Source organism: Oncorhynchus nerka, linkage group LG26 (assembly GCF_034236695.1).
Source record: "Oncorhynchus nerka isolate Pitt River linkage group LG26, Oner_Uvic_2.0, whole genome shotgun sequence".
NCBI lineage: Eukaryota > Metazoa > Chordata > Actinopteri > Salmoniformes > Salmonidae > Oncorhynchus > Oncorhynchus nerka.
In genome coordinates this window covers 45,223,987-45,242,210 of record NC_088421.1, presented here as the reverse complement: position 1 = coordinate 45,242,210, position 18,224 = coordinate 45,223,987, and the positions used below count along the sequence as shown (strand labels likewise).

The 18,224-nt window shown below is 46.5% G+C and overlaps 1 protein-coding gene across 3 annotated transcripts in view; it reads right to left on the bottom strand.

Moving 5' to 3' along the window:
• Nucleotides 1-604: 604 nt before the first annotated feature.
• Nucleotides 605-18,224, bottom strand: part of gcgra (glucagon receptor a) — a 224,410-nt gene continuing 206,790 nt past the window's right edge. For all 3 annotated transcript variants that reach the window (XM_065010816.1, XM_065010817.1, XM_065010818.1), the window contains 4 exons: nucleotides 6,935-7,023; nucleotides 6,030-6,174; nucleotides 3,660-3,701; nucleotides 605-3,284 (listed from right to left, as the gene is read on the bottom strand). In XM_065010816.1, the coding sequence (XP_064866888.1) occupies nucleotides 2,823-3,284; nucleotides 3,660-3,701; nucleotides 6,030-6,174; nucleotides 6,935-7,023 (738 nt within the window). In that variant the 3' untranslated portion in view covers nucleotides 605-2,822. The remainder of the gene's footprint in view (nucleotides 3,285-3,659; nucleotides 3,702-6,029; nucleotides 6,175-6,934; nucleotides 7,024-18,224) is intronic.

Genomic DNA, 18,224 nt, shown 5'->3' with positions numbered 1-18,224 from the left:
GCTCTCTCTCTCTCTCTCGCTCTCTCGCTCTCTCTCTCTCTTCCCCCTCGCTCTCTCTCTCCTCTCTCTCTCTCTTCCCCCTCGCTCTCTCTTCCCCCTCGCTCTCTCTTCCCCCTCGCTCTCTCGCTCCTCTCTCTCCCCCCTCCCCCTCTCTCTATCTCCCCCCCCTCTCTCTCTCACCCCCTCTCTCATCCCCCCCTCTCTCTCTCTCTCTATCTCTCCCCCTCTCTCTCTCACCCCCTCTCTCATCCCCCTCTCCCACCCCCTCTCTCATCCCCCCTCTCTCACCCCCTCTCTCATCCCCCCTCTCTCATCTCTCTCTCTCTCTCGTAATCCAACCAGAATGAACAGCAAGGTCAAGGGGGTATCTCATCAAAAGCTTTACAAATAACTATGAAGGCTATGAATATGTATTCATGTGTTGGTGTTGTTTGTTCTATCATGATTTCATCTGTTTTTCTGGTCGTCATGTGGCCTGTTGTTTTGTTGGTGTTGTTTGAATGCCCAGTTCATTCTTCCTGTACTGTCTCCAGTACCAGAAAACACATCACAATTTAACACAACAACAATAATAACAACAACAACAACAACATATACCAGAGGCTAAAGCTAAGACCCTGTATTTAGCAACTTGAGGTTTCTGGGTATTATTTTACACATTTAGCTTTGGAAGTTGTTTTTATTCTTCTCCTTTTTGGCTTTGTGAACATGCAACAGTGAGTTCTGCAACAGTGAGTCCTGCAGCAGTGAGTCCTGCAACAGTGAGTCCTGCAGTAGTGAGTCCTGCAACAGTGAGTCCTGCAACAGTGAGTTCTGCAACAGTGAGTCCTGCAGTAGTGAGTCCTGCAACAGTGAGTCCTGCAACAGTGAGTCCTGCAGCAGTGTGTCCTGCAACAGTGAGTCCTGCAACAGTGAGTCCTGCAGCAGTGAGTCCTGCAACAGTGAGTCCTGCAACAGTGAGTCCTGCAGCAGTGTGTCCTGCAACAGTGAGTCCTGCAACAGTGAGTTCTGCAACAGTGAGTCCTGCAACAGTGAGTCCTGCAACAGTGAGTCCTGCAGTAGTGAGTCCTGCAACAGTGAGTCCTGCAACAGTGAGTCCTGCAACAGTGAGTCCTGCAGTAGTGAGTCCTGCAACAGTAAGTCCTGCTACAGTGAGTCCTGCAGCAGTGAGTCCTGCAACAGTGAGTCCTGCAGCAGTGAGTCCTGCAGTAGTGAGTCCTGCAGCAGTGAGTCCTGCAACAGTGAGTCCTGCAGTAGTGAGTCCTGCAACAGTGAGTCCTGCAGTAGTGAGTCCTGCAGCAGTGAGTCCTGCAGCAGTGAGTCCTGCAGCAGTGAGTCCTGCAACAGTGAGTCCTGCAACAGTGAGTCTGGGTCAGAGGGGTCCAACATGGGAGGTCCAACATGGGAGGTCTGGTCTGGGTCAGAGGGGTCCAACATGGGAGGTCTGGGTCAGAGGGGTCCAACATGGGAGGTCTGGGTCAGAGGGGTCCAACATGGGAGGGCTGGGTCAGAGGGGTCCAACATGGGAGGTCTGGTCTGGGTCAGAGGGGTCCAACATGGGAGGTCTGGGTCAGAGGGGTCCAACATGGGAGGTCTGGTCTGGGTCAGAGGGGTCCAACATGGGAGGTCTGGGTCAGAGGGGTCCAACATGGGAGGTCTGGGTCAGAGGGGTCCAACATGGGAGGGCTGAGTCAGAGGGGTCCAACATGGGAGGGCTGGTCTGGGTCAGAGGGGTCCAACATGGGAGGTCTGGTCTGGGTCAGAGGGGTCCAACATGGGAGGTCTGGTCTGGGTCAGAGGGGTCCAACATGGGAGGGCTGGTCTGGGTCAGAGGGGTCCAACATGGGAGGTCTGGTCTGGGTCAGAGGGGTCCAACATGGGAGGTCTGGTCTGGGTCAGAGGGGTCCAACATGGGAGGTCTGGTCTGGGTCAGAGGGGTCCAACATGGGAGGTCTGGTCTGGGTCAGAGGGGTCTAACATGGGAGGTCTGGGTCAGAGGGGTCCAACATGGGAGGTCTGGTCTGGGTCAGAGGGGTCCAACATGGGAGGTCTGGGTCAGAGGGTCCCAACATGGGAGGTCTGGTCTGGGTCAGAGGGGTCCAACATGGGAGGGCTGGTCTGGGTCAGAGGTGTTCAACATGGGAGGGCTGGTCTGGGTCAGAGGGGTCCAACATGGTAGGTCTAGCTTGTTCTATGTTTCTCTCATTTTGCTGTGGAATGGAGAGGATCGAGTAGGTGTCTCTCTCTCCCACTAACACTGTTTCAGGGTGACGATACGAACATTGAGACACACACGGGTCCTGGGTCTGTCAAGGCCATCTCGATCATTAACATAGGTCCAGGGTGACGGCCATTGAGAAACACACCTCTCCTGAAACACACTGCCCAGCTCCAGAGTGTTACCAGGGTGTTACGTCATTAATCCTCCCCGTCCTCTCCAGTCTCTGCTGTAGTTACCAGGGTGTTACGTCATTAATCTTCCCCGTCCTCTCCAGTCTCTGCTGTAGTTACCAGGGTGTTACGTTATTAATCTTCCCCGTCCTCTCCAGTCTCTGCTGTAGTTACCAGGGTGTTACGTCATTAATCTTCCCCGTCCTCTCCAGTCTCTGCTGTAGTTACCAGGGTGTTACATCATTAATCTTCCCCGTCCTCTCCAGTCTCTGCTGTAGTTACCAGGGTGTTACGTCATTAATCTTCCCCGTCCTCTCCCAGTCTCTGCTGTAGTTACCAGGGTGTTACGTCATTAATCTTCCCCGTCCGCTCCAGTCTCTACTGTAGTTACCAGGGTGTTACGTCATTAATCTTCCCCGTCCTCCCCAGTCTCAGAGGTGGCTCTCTGCATTTCCTCTAGGAGCCTCGTAACACTCTGACACCCTGTCCGTCAAGCAGATTTCATCCATATGATCCTCTATCAGTGTGTGACTACAGCTGATGGTGCCCTCACGTGGTAGGGAGGGAAACTGCATGGACGACCCTGTGTTCTTCCTGCTCCGCCCCATGCCATTCTGACAGCTCACCACCAGGAGGTGCTTCTCCTCTGGGGAGCAGCCTGGGCCCTGGCCAGGGGGAGCAGGGGAGGAGGTGGTGATGTCGGGGAGGTGGGGGTGGAGGAGCATTGAGGAGGGGTGCGAGGGGTCGTGACCCCCGTGAGCGTGCCCGTGACCCAGCAGGCTGCTGCTCTTAGTGTTGAGGTGGGGCGTCTGGCTATAGGTGTGGCGGTACTCCTCCTCGATGTTACGACCCAGCTTCCAACGCTTCCACTTCTTCAGGATCTCTGACTGGACCTTGGGGGGAGAGGGGGAGAGAAAAAGGGGTGTGGAGGAAGGAAGAGAGAGAGAGTGAAATACAGACACACAGAGACATGGTGAAAAGAGAGAGAGAAAGATAAAGAAGAAGAAAGAGAGAGAGAGAGAAAGAGAGAGAGATAAAGAGAGAGAGAGAGAGAGAGAGAGAGAGACAGAGAGAGAGAGATAAAGAGAGAGAGAGAGAGAGAGAGAGAGAGAGAGAGAGAGAGAGAGAGAGAGAAAGAGAGAGAGAAGAGAAAGAGAGAGAGATAAAGAGAGAGAGAGATTTTATGTGTGATGTTCATGTTAAATTGAGAGTTGTTCAGGTAAATGTGAGACCAAGTTTAGAAGAAGAGGAGGAGAAAGAGGTCTTACCTCTTTGTTGACAAAGCAGTATAAGATAGCTACCAGAAGACCCTGTAGAAACACCAAGATCTGAGTCAACACACACAACAATTTTTTGTAACGTAACATTTTGTTACATTACAGCCTTATTCTAAAATTGATTAAATCAATTTTAAAACATCCTCATCAATCTACACACAATACCCCATAATGACATCACAATACCCCATAATGACATCACAATACCCCATAATGACATCACAATACCCCATAATGACATCACAATACCCCATAATGACATCACAATACCCCATAATGACATCACAATACCCCATAATGACATCACAATACCCCATAATGACATCACAATACCCCATAATGACATCACAATACCCCATAATGACATCACAATACCCCATAATGACATCACAATACCCCATAATGACAAAGCAAAAACCGATTTTAGAAATGTTTCCAAATAAAAAAAATAAGAAACTGAAATATGACATTTACATAATTATTCAGACCCTTTCGCTATGAGACTCGAAATTGAGCTCAGGTGCATTCTGTTTCCATTGATCATCCTTGAGATGTTTCTACAACTTGATTGGAGTCCACCTGTGTTAAATTCAATTGATTGGTCATCATCTGGAAAGGCACACACCAGTCTATAAAAGGTCCCACAGTTGACAGTGCACGTCAGAGCAAAAACCAAGCCATGAGGTCAAAGGAGTTGTCCGTGGAGCTCCAAGACAGGATTGTGTCGAGGCACAGATCTGGGGAAGGGTACCAAGAAAATGTCTGCAGCATTGAAGGTCCCCAAGAACACAGTGGCCTCCATCATTCTTAAATGGAAGAAGTTTGGAACCACCAAGACTTTTCCTAGAGCTGGCCGCCCGGCCAAACTGAGCAATCTGGGGAGAAGGACCTTGGTCAGGGAGGAGACCAAGAACCTGATGGTCACTTTGACAGAGCTTCAGAGTTCCTCTATGGTGATGGTAGAACCTTCTAGAAGGAAAACCATCTTTGCAGCATCATCAATCAGCCGCTCTCTCTCTCTCTCTCTCTCTCTCTCTCTCTCTCTCTCTCTCTCTCTCTCTCTCTCTCTCTCTCTCTCTCTCTCTCACTGAGTCTCTCTCTCTCTCTCTCTCTCTCTCTCTCTCTCTCTCTCTCAGATGTAGAGGGGTGTTAGTGTCACTGTCACAACTCCATACTGCACACAGGCTTCTACTGTGTGATCTCTGACTGAGACTTGAGTACGGCTCCAGAGAAAACAGACTCCTTCTTACTTTCAGACAGGCTCTGTATGTCAACGTCACACAACTACATTTACCTTCACAGTGTAACAGAGGAGGGAAAGCTGTGTTCTGTGTCTCGGGCAGTTTTGGCACAAATACATTTACCTTCACAGTGTAACAGAGGAGGGAAAGCTGTGTTCTGTGTGTCGGGCAGTTTTGGCACAAATACATTTACCTTCACAATGTAACAGAGGAGGGAAAGCTGTGTTCTGTGTCTCGGGCTGTACAGTCGTGGCCAAAAGTTTTGAGAATGATACAAATATTAATTTCCACAAAGTTTGCAGCTTCAGTGTCTTTAGACAGATGTTACTATGGATACTGAAGTATAATTACAAGCATTTCATAAGTGTCAAAGGCTTTTAATGACAATTACATGAAGTTGATGCAAAGAGTCAATATTTGCAGTGTTGACACTTCCTTTTCAAGACCTCTGCAATCTACCCTGGCATGCTGTCAATTAACTTCTGGGCCACATCCTGACTGATGGCAGCCCATTATTGCATCATCAATGCTTGGAGTTTGTCAGAATCTGTGGGATTTTGTTTGTCCACCCGCCTCTTGAGGATTGACCACAAGTTCTCAATGGGACTAAGGTCTGGGGAGTTTCCTGGCCATGGACCCAAAATATCGATGTTTTGTTCCCCGAGCCACTTAGTTACCACTTTTGCCTTATGGCAAGGTGCTCCATCATGCTGGAAAAGGCATTGTTCGTCACCAAACTGTTCCTGTATGGTTGGGAGAGGTTGGTCCCGGAGGATGTGTTGGTACCATTCTTTATTCATGGCCGTGTTCTTTGGCAAAATTGTCAGTGAGCCCACTCCCTTGGCTGAGAAGCAACCCCATGATTCCAAGTGTGTGTGTGTGTGTGCGTGTGTGTGTGTGTGTGTGTGTGTGCATCTGTGTGTGTGTGTGTGTGTGTGTGTGTGTGTGTGTGCATCTGTGTGTGTGTGTGTGTGTGTGCATCTGTGTGTGTGTGTGTGTGTATGTGTGTGTGTGTGTGTGTGTGTGTGTGTGTGTGTGTGTGTGTGTGTGCATCTGTGTGTGTGCATCTGTGTGTGTGCATCTGTGTGTGTGTGCATCTGTGTGTGTGTGTGTGTCTGACCTGGAAGGAGGTGAAGAAGAGGTCGATGAAGAGTTTGGTGAGACGCAGGGTGATGGTGGCCTTGGTGGACTCATCCGTCACGAAGACAAACACCACCAAGTGTATCCCTAGTAGAGGGATCAGGGTTAGGGTAGACTTAGCCAACCTGGGAGAGAGAGGGGAGGAAGAGGGGAGGGAGAGAGATAGATAGATAGATAGATAGATAGATAGATAGATAGATAGATAGATAGATAGATAGATAGATAGATAGATAGATAGATAGATAGATAGATAGGGAGAGGAGGAGGGTGAGTTGGGAGGGTGGGAGAGAGAGAGGGGAGAGGGGAGGGAGAGCGGAGGGATGGAGGGAGAGAGAGCGAGAGAGAGAGAGAGGGGAGACGGGAGCGAAAGAGAGAGAAGGGGAGAGGGGAGGGTGGGAGAGAGCGAGAGAGATAGGGGAGAGGGGAGGGAAAGAGAGAGGGAGGGAGAGGGGAGGGTGAGGGTGAGGGTGGGAGAGAGCGAGAGAGATAGGGGAGAGGGGAGGGAAAGAGAGAGGGAGGGAGAGGGGAGGGTGAGGGTGAGGGTGGGAGAGAGAGAGAGAGGGGGGGGGAGAGGGGAGGAGGGAGAGAGAGACAGGGGAGAGGGGAGGGAGAGAGAGAGAGGGGAGGGGAGGGAGAGAGAGGGGAGAGGGGAGGGAGAGAGAGAGGGGAGGGAGAGAGAGAGGGGAGGGAGAGAGAAAGAAAGAGAGGGAAGGAAGGGGGAAGGAGGGAGAGAGAGAAGGTTAGAGAGTTGCAGGGAGAGGGGGAGAGAGAGAGGAAGAGAGAGAGAGCTGAGATAAGGTTGATGATATTATAAACAGAGGAAAGGGTTTTCATTGTGAAACAAAGAAAGAAAGAAAGAAAGAAAGAAAGAAAGAAAGAGCTCACCGGAACTTGTAGTCGGAGTATCTCATCTGGTGAGCCCTCAGTTTGGACACCAGGATCTTTATTATGTGGATGAAGATCAGGAAGTTAATCTGCAAAGAACAGGAAGTCAGAAACAAGTGACGACTTGTCAACATGCAGAACAGAACAGTGGTGGGTTTGCAAAGAGCTCCGTAGCACTCCATTCTTAGAATTTGTTTTACTTTAAAAGGGTTCTTCTTCCTTTTGAAGAACCATTTTTGGTTCTAGGTAGAACCCCTTTGAGTTCCATGTAGAACCCCTTTACACAGAGGGTTGTACATGGAACCCAAAAGGGTTCTACCTGGAACCCAAAAGGGTTCTACCTGGAACCAAAAAGGGTTCTACCTGGAACCAAAAAGGGTTATCCTATGGGCACAGCCGAAGAACCCTTATGGAACCCTTTTTTCTGTGAGTGTACATACTGTAAGATCATAGGGCGACACACATTTGGCCCAGCATCGTCCGGGTTACGGTTTGGCCGGGGTACGCCGTCATTGTAAATAAGAATTTGTTCTTAACTGACTTGCCTTGTTAATTAAAGGTTCAAATAAAATAAATCCCAAACAATCTTAGGACGGGAATCAATCTGACCGCGCATTGATGGCTATGCACCTTTTAAAGGCAATGCTTCCACGATTGATGGCTATGCACCTTTTAAAGGCAATGCTTCCACGATTGATGGCTATGCACCTTTTAAAGGCAATGCTTCCACGATTGATGGCTATGCACCTTTTAAAGGCAATGCTTCCACGATTGTTGGCTATGCACCTTTTAAAGGCAATGGCTATGCACCTTTTAAAGGCAATGGCGAATGCTTGCACCTTTTAAACGATTGATGGCTATGCACCTTTTAAAGGCAATGCTTCCACGATTGTTGGCTATGCACCTTTTAAAGGCAATGCTTCCACGATTGTTGGCTATGCACCTTTTAAAGGCAATGCTTCCACGATTACGGAGACTGAATTCACGGTAAACGGTAAACGCTGCACATATCGGCTCAGTAGGAAATTAACTTTCAATGTCAAACCGGCTATAACACTGATTTACCGCTAATGGGACTGAATCCAGACCGTAGCCTTGGTTACAGACACGTTGTGCTGCAGCATAGTCAACTCATATGCTCCTTGTCATGGCTAGCATGTTTAAATAGGAGTTGACACGACAGTCCTAACAGATCTAGGACCGTCAGGCTAGCATGTTTAAATAGGAGTTGACACGACAGGCTAGCATGTTTAAATAGGAGTTGACACGACAGGCTAGCATGTTTAAATAGGAGTTGACACGACAGGCTAGCATGTTTAAATAGGAGTTGACACGACAGGCTAGCATGTTTAAATAGGAGTTGACACGACAGTCCTAACAGATCTAGGACCGTCAGGCTAGCATGTTTAAATAGGAGTTGACACGACAGTCCTAACAGATCTAGGACCGTCAGGCTAGCATGTTTAAATAGGAGTTGACACGTCAGGCTAGCATGTTTAAATAGGAGTTGACACGACAGTCCTAACAGATCTAGGACCGTCAGGCTAGCATGTTTAAATAGGAGTTGACACGACAGGCTAGCATGTTTAAATAGGAGTTGACACGACAGTCCTAACAGATCTAGGACCATCAGGCTAACATGTTGAGGGCTACGTGAACAGATACAACTATGTCCTCTGACGTTGACTCAAACGAGTGTCCTAAACCAAACAGACCGGGATAAAGAGGTGAGGGAGTGGCGTTGTGTTATCACGGGCTACGTAAAACAGCAAAGCAGGAAGTGACCTCACCACCTTTGTCTCTGTGAATACTCAAACACAGGAATTCCTGTAAGGTACAGGAACTAGAGCCACTTAGGAAGAGGATTGATGTTAGGAAAGTATGTCGACTCAACTCGACTCGGGGTGTCTGTCTGTGTGTTTTATGGAACCTTTATTTAACAAGGCAGGTCAGTTAAGAACAAATTCTTATTTACAATGACGGCCTAGGAACAGTGGGTTAACTGCTTGTTCAGGCCAAACCCGGACGACGGTGGGCCAATTGTGCACCGCCCTATGGGACTCCCAGTCACCATACATCCTGGAATCGAACCAGTGTCTGTAGTGACACCGCTCGCACTGAGATCCAGTGCCTTAGACCGCTGCACCACTCTGGGAGCACGCAGGCGGTGTTCCAAATGACACACTGTTCCCTACACAGTGAACTACTCAGGGCGCACGCAGGCGGTGTTCCAAATGACACACTGTTCCCTACACAGTGAACTACTCAGGGCGCACGCAGGCGGTGTTCCAAATGACACACTGTTCCCTACACAGTGAACTACTCGGGGCGCACACAGGCGGTGTTCCCAATGACACACTGTTCCCTACACAGTGAACTACTCAGGGCGCACACAGGCGGTGTTCCAAATGACACACTGTTCCCTACACAGTGAACTACTCAGTGTTCCAAATGACACACTGGGCAGTGAACTACTCGGGGCGCACGCAGGGGACACACTGTTCCCTACACAGTGAACTACTCGGGCGCACGCACAGGCGGTGTTCCAAATGACACACTGTTCCCTACACAGGCGGTGTTCCCAATGACACACTGTTCCCTACACAGTGAACTACTCAGGCGGTGTTCCAAATGACACACTGTTCCCTACACAGTGAACTACTCGGGCGCACAGGCGGTGTTCCAAATGACACACTGTTCCCTACACAGTGAACTACTCAGGCGGGCAAATGCACTGTTCCCTACACAGTGAACTAGCGCACACAGGCGGTGTTCCCAATGACACACTGTTTCACAGTGAAAAGGCGGTGTTCCAAATGACACACTGTTCCCTACACAGTGAACTACTCGGGGCGCACGCAGGCGGTGTTCCAAATGACACACTGTTCCCTACACAGTGAACTACTCGGGGCGCACACAGGCGGTGTTCCCAATGACACACTGTTCCCTACACAGTGAACTGGATGTGGTGCTCTTTGGGTTTCAGCCCTGATGCGACGGTCGCCGTGACGAATCTTCCTCTTCTATAAACCCATGTTCTGACCTTTCATTAACACCACGGTCATGGCGGGGCAGCAGGGGGTCCAACTGGGTCAGGACTTCATCAAAACACCCAAACGGATATGGAGGAAAGATAGACTGTTGAATTCTGACCTACTATATAGGTGGTATGTTGACTTGGAGAGTCTGTCTGATATGACAACTGCCGTGACGAATCTCCCTCTTATATACAGTCAGCCCTTCCAGGAGGAGGCTATTAATAACTCCAGGGTCACATTGGAGTGGTAGGGAGTAGGAAAGTGGGGTCGGGACATCAAACCATAACATCGGGACATCAAACCAAAACATCGGGACATCAAACCAAAACATCGGGACATCAAACCATAACATTGGGAAATCAAACCACAACATCGGAACATCAAACTATACCATGGGGACATCAAACCAAAACATCGGGACATCAAACCATAACATCGGGACATCAAACCATAACATCAGGACATCAAACCAAAACATCAGGACATCAAACCATAACATCGGGACATCAAACCATAACATCAGGACATCAAACTATACCATGGGGACATCAAACCATAACATCGGGACATCGAACCATAACATGGGGACATCAAACCACAACAGAGAAGGAATGCTGACATGACTTACATCAGCTAGTATGGAGTCTGTCTGATGTATAGTTGCAAAATTCTGGTAACTTTCCCCAAATCCCTGTTTCTGTCTTCATGTTTATGGTCAGGGTCAGTGGTAGGAGATACCATTCAACACTGTCTTCATGTTTAAGGTCAGTGGTAGGAGATACCCTTCAACACTGTCTTCATGTTTAAGGTCAGTGGTAGGAGATACCCTTCAACACTGTCTTCATGTTTAAGGTCACTGGTAGGAGCCACCCTTCAACACTGTCTTCATGTTTAAGGTCAGGGTCAGTGGTAGGAGATACCCTTCAACACTGTCTTCATGTTTAAGGTCAGTGGTAGGAGATACCCTTCAACACTGTCTTCATGTTTAAGGTCAGGTTCAGTGGTAGGAGATACCCTTCAACACTGTCTACATGTTTAAGGTCAGTGGTAGGAGATACCCTTCAACACTGTCTTCATGTTTAAGGTCAGTGGTAGGAGATACCCTTCAACACTGTCTTCATGTTTAAGGTCAGTGGTAGGAGATACCCTTCAACACTGTCTTCATGTTTAAGGTCAGGGTCAGTGGTAGGAGATACCCTTCATGTTAAGGTCAGTGGTAGGAGATACCCTTCAACACTGTCTTCATGTTTAGATACCCTTCAACACTGTCTTCATGTTTAAGGTCAGTGGTAGGAGATACCCTTCAACACTGTCTTCATGTTTAAGGTCAGTGGTAGGAGATACCCTTCAACACTGTCTTCCTGTTTAAGGTCAGGGTCAGTGGTAGGAGATACCCTTCAACACTGTCTTCATGTTTAAGGTCAGTGGTAGGAGAAACCCTTCAACACTGTCTTCATGTTTAAGGTCAGTGGTAGGAGATACCCTTCAACACTGTCTTCATGTTTAAGGTCAGGGTCAGTGGTAGGAGATACCCTTCAACACTGTCTACATGTTTAAGGTCAGGGTCAGTGGTAGGAGATACCCTTCAACACTGTCTTCATGTTTAAGGTCAGGGTCAGTGGTAGGAGATACCCTTCAACACTGTCTACATGTTTAAGGTCAGTGGTAGGAGATACCTTTCAACACTGTCTTCATGTTTAAGGTCAGGGTCAGTGGTAGGAGATACCCTTCAACACTGTCTTCATGTTTAAGGTCAGTGGTAGGAGATACCTTTCAACACTGTCTTCATGTTTAAGGTCAGGGTCAGTGGTCAGGACTGTCTTCATGATACCCTTCAACACTGTCTTCATGTTTAAGGTCAGGGTCAGTGGTAGGAGATACCCTTCAACACTGTCTTCATGTTTAAGGTCAGTGGTAGGAGATACCCTTCAACACTGTCTACATGTTTAAGGTCAGTGGTAGGAGATACCCTTCACTGTCTTCATGTTTAAGGTGATCAGTGGAGGATACCCTTCAACACTGTCTTCATGTTTAAGGTCAGGGTCAGTGGTAGGAGATACCCTTCAACACTGTCTTCATGTTTAAGGTCAGGGTCAGTGGTAGGAGATACCCTTCAACACTGTCTTCATGTTTAAGGTCAGTGGTAGGAGATACCCTTCAACACTGTCTACATGTTTAAGGTCAGTGGTAGGAGATACCCTTCAACACTGTCTTCATGTTTAAGGTCAGTGGTAGGAGCCACCCTTCAACACTGTCTACATGTTTAAGGTCAGTGGTAGGAGATACCCTTCAAACTTAAACTATTTTCTTTTGTTATTTCAACGTTTTGATGTCTTCACTATTATTCTACAATGTAGAAAATAGTACAAATAAAGACAAAGCCTGGAATGAGTAGGTGTGTCCATACTGTCTGAACTGACTGGGACTATAGATACATTACTGGAATGAGTAGGTGTGTCCATACTGTCTATACTGACTGGGACTATAGATACATGACTGGAATGAGTAGGTGTGTCCATACTGTCTAAACTGACTGGGACTATAGATACATGACTGGAATGAGTAGGTGTGTCCATACTGTCTATACTGACTGGGACTATAGATACATGACTGGAATGAGTAGGTGTGTCCATACTGTCTGAACTGACTGGGACTATAGATACATGACTGGAATGAGTAGGTGTGTCCATACTGTCTGAACTGACTGGGACTATAGATACATGACTGGAATGAGTAGGTGTGTCCATACTGTCTATACTGACTGGGACTATAGATACATGACTGGAATGAGTAGGTGTGTCCATACTGTCTAAACTGACTGGGACTATAGATACATGACTGGAATGAGTAGGTGTGTCCATACTGTCTATACTGACTGGGACTATAGATACATGACTGGAATGAGTAGGTGTGTCCATACTGTCTGAACTGACTGGGACTATAGATACATGACTGGAATGAGTAGGTGTTTCCATACTGTCTGAACTGACTGGGACTATAGATACATGACTGGAATGAGTAGGTGTGTCCATACTGTCTGAACTGACTGGGACTATAGATACATGACTGGAATGAGTAGGTGTGTCCATACTGTCTGAACTGACTGGGACTATAGATACATGACTGGAATGAGTAGGTGTGTCCATACTGTCTGAACTGACTGGGACTATAGATACATGACTGGAATGAGTAGGTGTGTCCATACTGTCTATACTGACTGGGACTATAGATACATGACTGGAATGAGTAGGTGTGTCCATACTGTCTAAACTGACTGGGACTATAGATACATGACTGGAATGAGTAGGTGTGTCCATACTGTCTATACTGAATGGGACTATAGATACATGACTGGAATGAGTAGGTGTGTCCATACTGTCTGAACTGACTGGGACTATAGATACATGACTGGAATGAGTAGGTGTTTCCATACTGTCTGAACTGACTGGGACTATAGATACATGACTGGAATGAGTAGGTGTGTCCATACTGTCTATACTGACTGGGACTATAGATACATGACTGGAATGAGTAGGTGTGTCCATACTGTCTATAGAACTGACTGGGACTATAGATACATGACTGGAATGAGTAGGTGTGTCCATACTGTCTATACTGACTGGGACTATAGATACTGGAATGACTGGAATGAGTATGGTGTGTCCATACTGGGACTATAGATACATGACTGGAATGAGTAGGTGTGTCCATACTGTCTATACTGACTGGGACTATAGATACATGACTGGAATGAGTAGGTGTGTCCATACTGGGACTATAGATACATGACTGGAATGAGTAGGTGTGTCCATACTGTCTACTGACTGACTGGGACTAAATAGATACATGACTGGAATGAGTAGGTGTGTCCACTGGGACTATAGATACATGACTGGAATGAGTAGGTGTGTCCATACTGTCTAAACTGACTGGGACTATAGATACATGACTGGAATGAGTAGGTGTGTCCATACTGTCTAAACTGACTGGGACTATAGATACATGACTGGAATGAGTAGGTGTGTCCATACTGTCTAAACTGACTGGGACTATAGATACATGACTGGAATGAGTAGGTGTGTCCATACTGTCTAAACTGACTGGGACTATAGATACATGACTGGAATGAGTAGGTGTGTCCATACTGGGACTATAGATACATGACTGGAATGAGTAGGTGTGTCCATACTGTCTAAACTGACTGGGACTATAGATACATGACTGGAATGAGTAGGTGTGTCCATACTGTCTAAACTGACTGGGACTATAGATACATGACTGGAATGAGTAGGTGTGTCCATACTGTCTGAACTGACTGGGACTATAGATACATGACTGGAATGAGTAGGTGTGTCCATACTGTCTAAACTGACTGGGACTATAGATACATGACTGGAATGAGTAGGTGTGTCCATACTGTCTAAACTGACTGGGACTATAGATACATGACTGGAATGAGTAGGTGTGTCCATACTGGGACTATAGATACATGACTGGAATGAGTAGGTGTGTCCATACTGTCTATACTGACTGGGACTATAGATACATGACTGGAATGAGTAGGTGTGTCCATACTGGGACTATAGATACATGACTGGAATGAGTAGGTGTGTCCATACTGACTGGGACTATAGATACATGACTGACTGGGACTATAGATACATGACTGGAATGAGTAGGTGTGTCCATACTGTCTAAACTGACTGGGACTATAGATACATGACTGGAATGAGTAGGTGTGTCCCATCTAAACTGGGACTATAGATACATGACTGGAATGAGTAGGTGTGTCCATACTGTCTAAACTGACTGGGACTATAGATACATGACTGGAATGAGTAGGTGTGTCCATACTGGGACTATAGATACATGACTGGAATGAGTAGGTGTGTCCATACTGTCTAACTGACTGGGACTATAGATACATGACTGGAATGAGTAGGTGTGCCCATACTGTCTAAACTGACTGGGACTATAGATACATGACTGGAATGAGTAGGTGTGTCCATACTGTCTAAACTGACTGGGACTATAGATACATGACTGGAATGAGTAGGTGTGCCCATACTGTCTAAACTGACTGGGACTATAGATACATGACTGGAATGAGTAGGTGTGTCCATACTGTCATACTGGGACTATAGATACATGACTGGAATGAGTAGGTGTGTCCATACTGTCTAAACTGACTGGGACTATAGATACATGACTGGAATGAGTAGGTGTGTCCATACTGTCTAAACTGACTGGGACTATAGATACATGACTGGAATGAGTAGGTGTGTCCATACTGTCTAAACTGACTGGGACTATAGATACATGACTGGAATGAGTAGGTGTGTCCATACTGTCTAAACTGACTGGGACTATAGATACATGACTGGAATGAGTAGGTGTGTCCATACTGTCTACTGACTGGGACTATAGATACATGACTGGAATGAGTAGGTGTGTCCATACTGTCTAAACTGACTGGGACTATAGATACATGACTGGAATGAGTAGGTGTCCATACTGTCCATGACTGGGACTATAGATACATGACTGGAATGAGTAGGTGTGTCCATACTGTCTAAAACTGGGAATATAGATACTGACTGGAATATACTGATACTATGATACATGACTGGAATGAGTAGGTGTGTCCATGACTGGGACTATAGATACATGACTGGAATGAGTAGGTGTGTCCATACTGTCTAAACTGACTGGGACTATAGATACATGACTGGAATGAGTAGGTGTGTCCATACTGTCTATACTGACTGGGACTATAGATACATGACTGGAATGAGTAGGTGTGTCCATACTGTCTAAACTGACTGGGACTATAGATACATGACTGGAATGAGTAGGTGTGTCCATACTGTCTAGAACTGACTGGGTGTGTCCATATAGATACATGACTGGAATGAGTAGGTGTGTCCATACTGTCTAAACTGACTGGGACTATAGATACATGACTGGAATGAGTAGGTGTGTCCATACTGTCTAAACTGACTGGGACTATAGATACATGCCTGGAATGAGTAGGTGTGTCCATACTGTCTATACTGACTGGGACTATAGATACATGACTGGAATGAGTAGGTGTGTCCATACTGTCTAAACTGACTGGGACTATAGATACATGACTGGAATGAGTAGGTGTGTCCACTACTGGGACTATAGATACATGACTGGAATGAGTAGGTGTGTCCATACTGTCTAAACTGACTGGGACTATAGATACATGACTGGAATGAGTAGGTGTGTCCATACTGTCTAAACTGACTGGGACTATAGATACATGACTGGAATGAGTAGGTGTGTCCATACTGGGACTATAGATACTGGGACTATAGATACATGACTGGAATGAGTAGGTGTGTCCATACTGTCTATACTGACTGGGACTATAGATACATGACTGGAATGAGTAGGTGTGTCCATACTGTCTAAACTGACTGGGAATATAGATACATGACTGGAATGAGTAGGTGTGTCCATACTGGGACTATAGATACATGACTGGAATGAGTAGGTGTGTCCATACTGTCTAAACTGACTGGGACTATAGATACATGACTGGAATGAGTAGGTGTGTCCATACTGGGACTATAGATACATGACTGGAATGAGTAGGTGTGTCTGAACTGACTGGGACTATAGATACATGACTGGAATGAGTAGGTGTGTCCATACTGTCTAAACTGACTGGGACTATAGATACATGCCTGGAATGAGTAGGTGTGTCCATACTGTCTATACTGACTGGGACTATAGATACATGACTGGAATGAGTAGGTGTGTCCATACTGTCTAAACTGACTGGGACTATAGATACATGACTGGAATGAGTAGGTGTGTCCATACTGGGACTATAGATACATGACTGGAATGAGTAGGTGTGTCCATACTGTCTAAACTGACTGGGACTATAGATACATGACTGGAATGAGTAGGTGTGTCCATACTGGGACTATAGATACATGACTGGAATGAGTAGGTGTGTCCATACTGTCTAAACTGACTGGGACTATAGATACATGACTGGAATGAGTAGGTGTGTCCATACTGTCTAAACTGACTGGGACTATAGATACATGACTGGAATGAGTAGGTGTGTCCATACTGTCTAAACTGACTGGGACTATAGATACATGACTGGAATGAGTAGGTGTGTCCATACTGTCTAAACTGACTGGGACTATAGATACATGACTGGAATGAGTAGGTGTGTCCATACTGTCTAAACTGACTGGGACTATAGATACATGACTGGAATGAGTAGGTGTGTCCATACTGTCTAAACTGACTGGGACTATAGATACATGACTGGAATGAGTAGGTGTGTCCATACTGTCTATACTGACTGGGACTATAGATACATGACTGGAATGAGTAGGTGTGTCCATACTGCCTATACTGACTGGGACTATAGATACATGACTGGAATGAGTAGGTGTGTCCATACTGGGACTATAGATACATTACTGGAATGAGTAGGTGTGTCCATACTGTCTATACTGACTGGGACTATAGATACATGACTGGAATGAGTAGGTGTGTCCATACTGGGACTATAGATACATGACTGGAATGAGTAGGTGTGTCCATACTGTCTAAACTGACTGGGACTATAGATACATGACTGGAATGAGTAGGTGTGTCCATACTGTCTAAACTGACTGGGACTATAGATACATGCCTGGAATGAGTAGGTGTGTCCATACTGTCTATACTGACTGGGACTATAGATACATGACTGGAATGAGTAGGTGTGTCCATACTGTCTGAACTGACTGGGACTATAGATACATGACTGGAATGAGTAGGTGTGTCCATACTGTCTAAACTGACTGGGACTATAGATACATTACTGGAATGAGTAGGTGTGTCCATACTGTCTAAACTGACTGGGACTATAGATACATGACTGGAATGAGTAGGTGTGTCCATACTGGGACTATAGATACATGACTGGAATGAGTAGGTGTGTCCATACTGTCTACTGACTGGGACTATAGATACATGACTGGAATGAGTAGGTGTGTCCATACTGGGACTATAGATACATGACTGGAATGAGTAGGTGTGTCCATACTGGGACTATAGATACATGACTGGAATGAGTAGGTGTGTCCATACTGGGTCTACATACTGACTGGGACTATAGATACATGACTGGAATGAGTAGGTGTGTCCATACTGTCTATACTGACTGGGACTATAGATACATGACTGGAATGAGTAGGTGTGTCCATACTGTC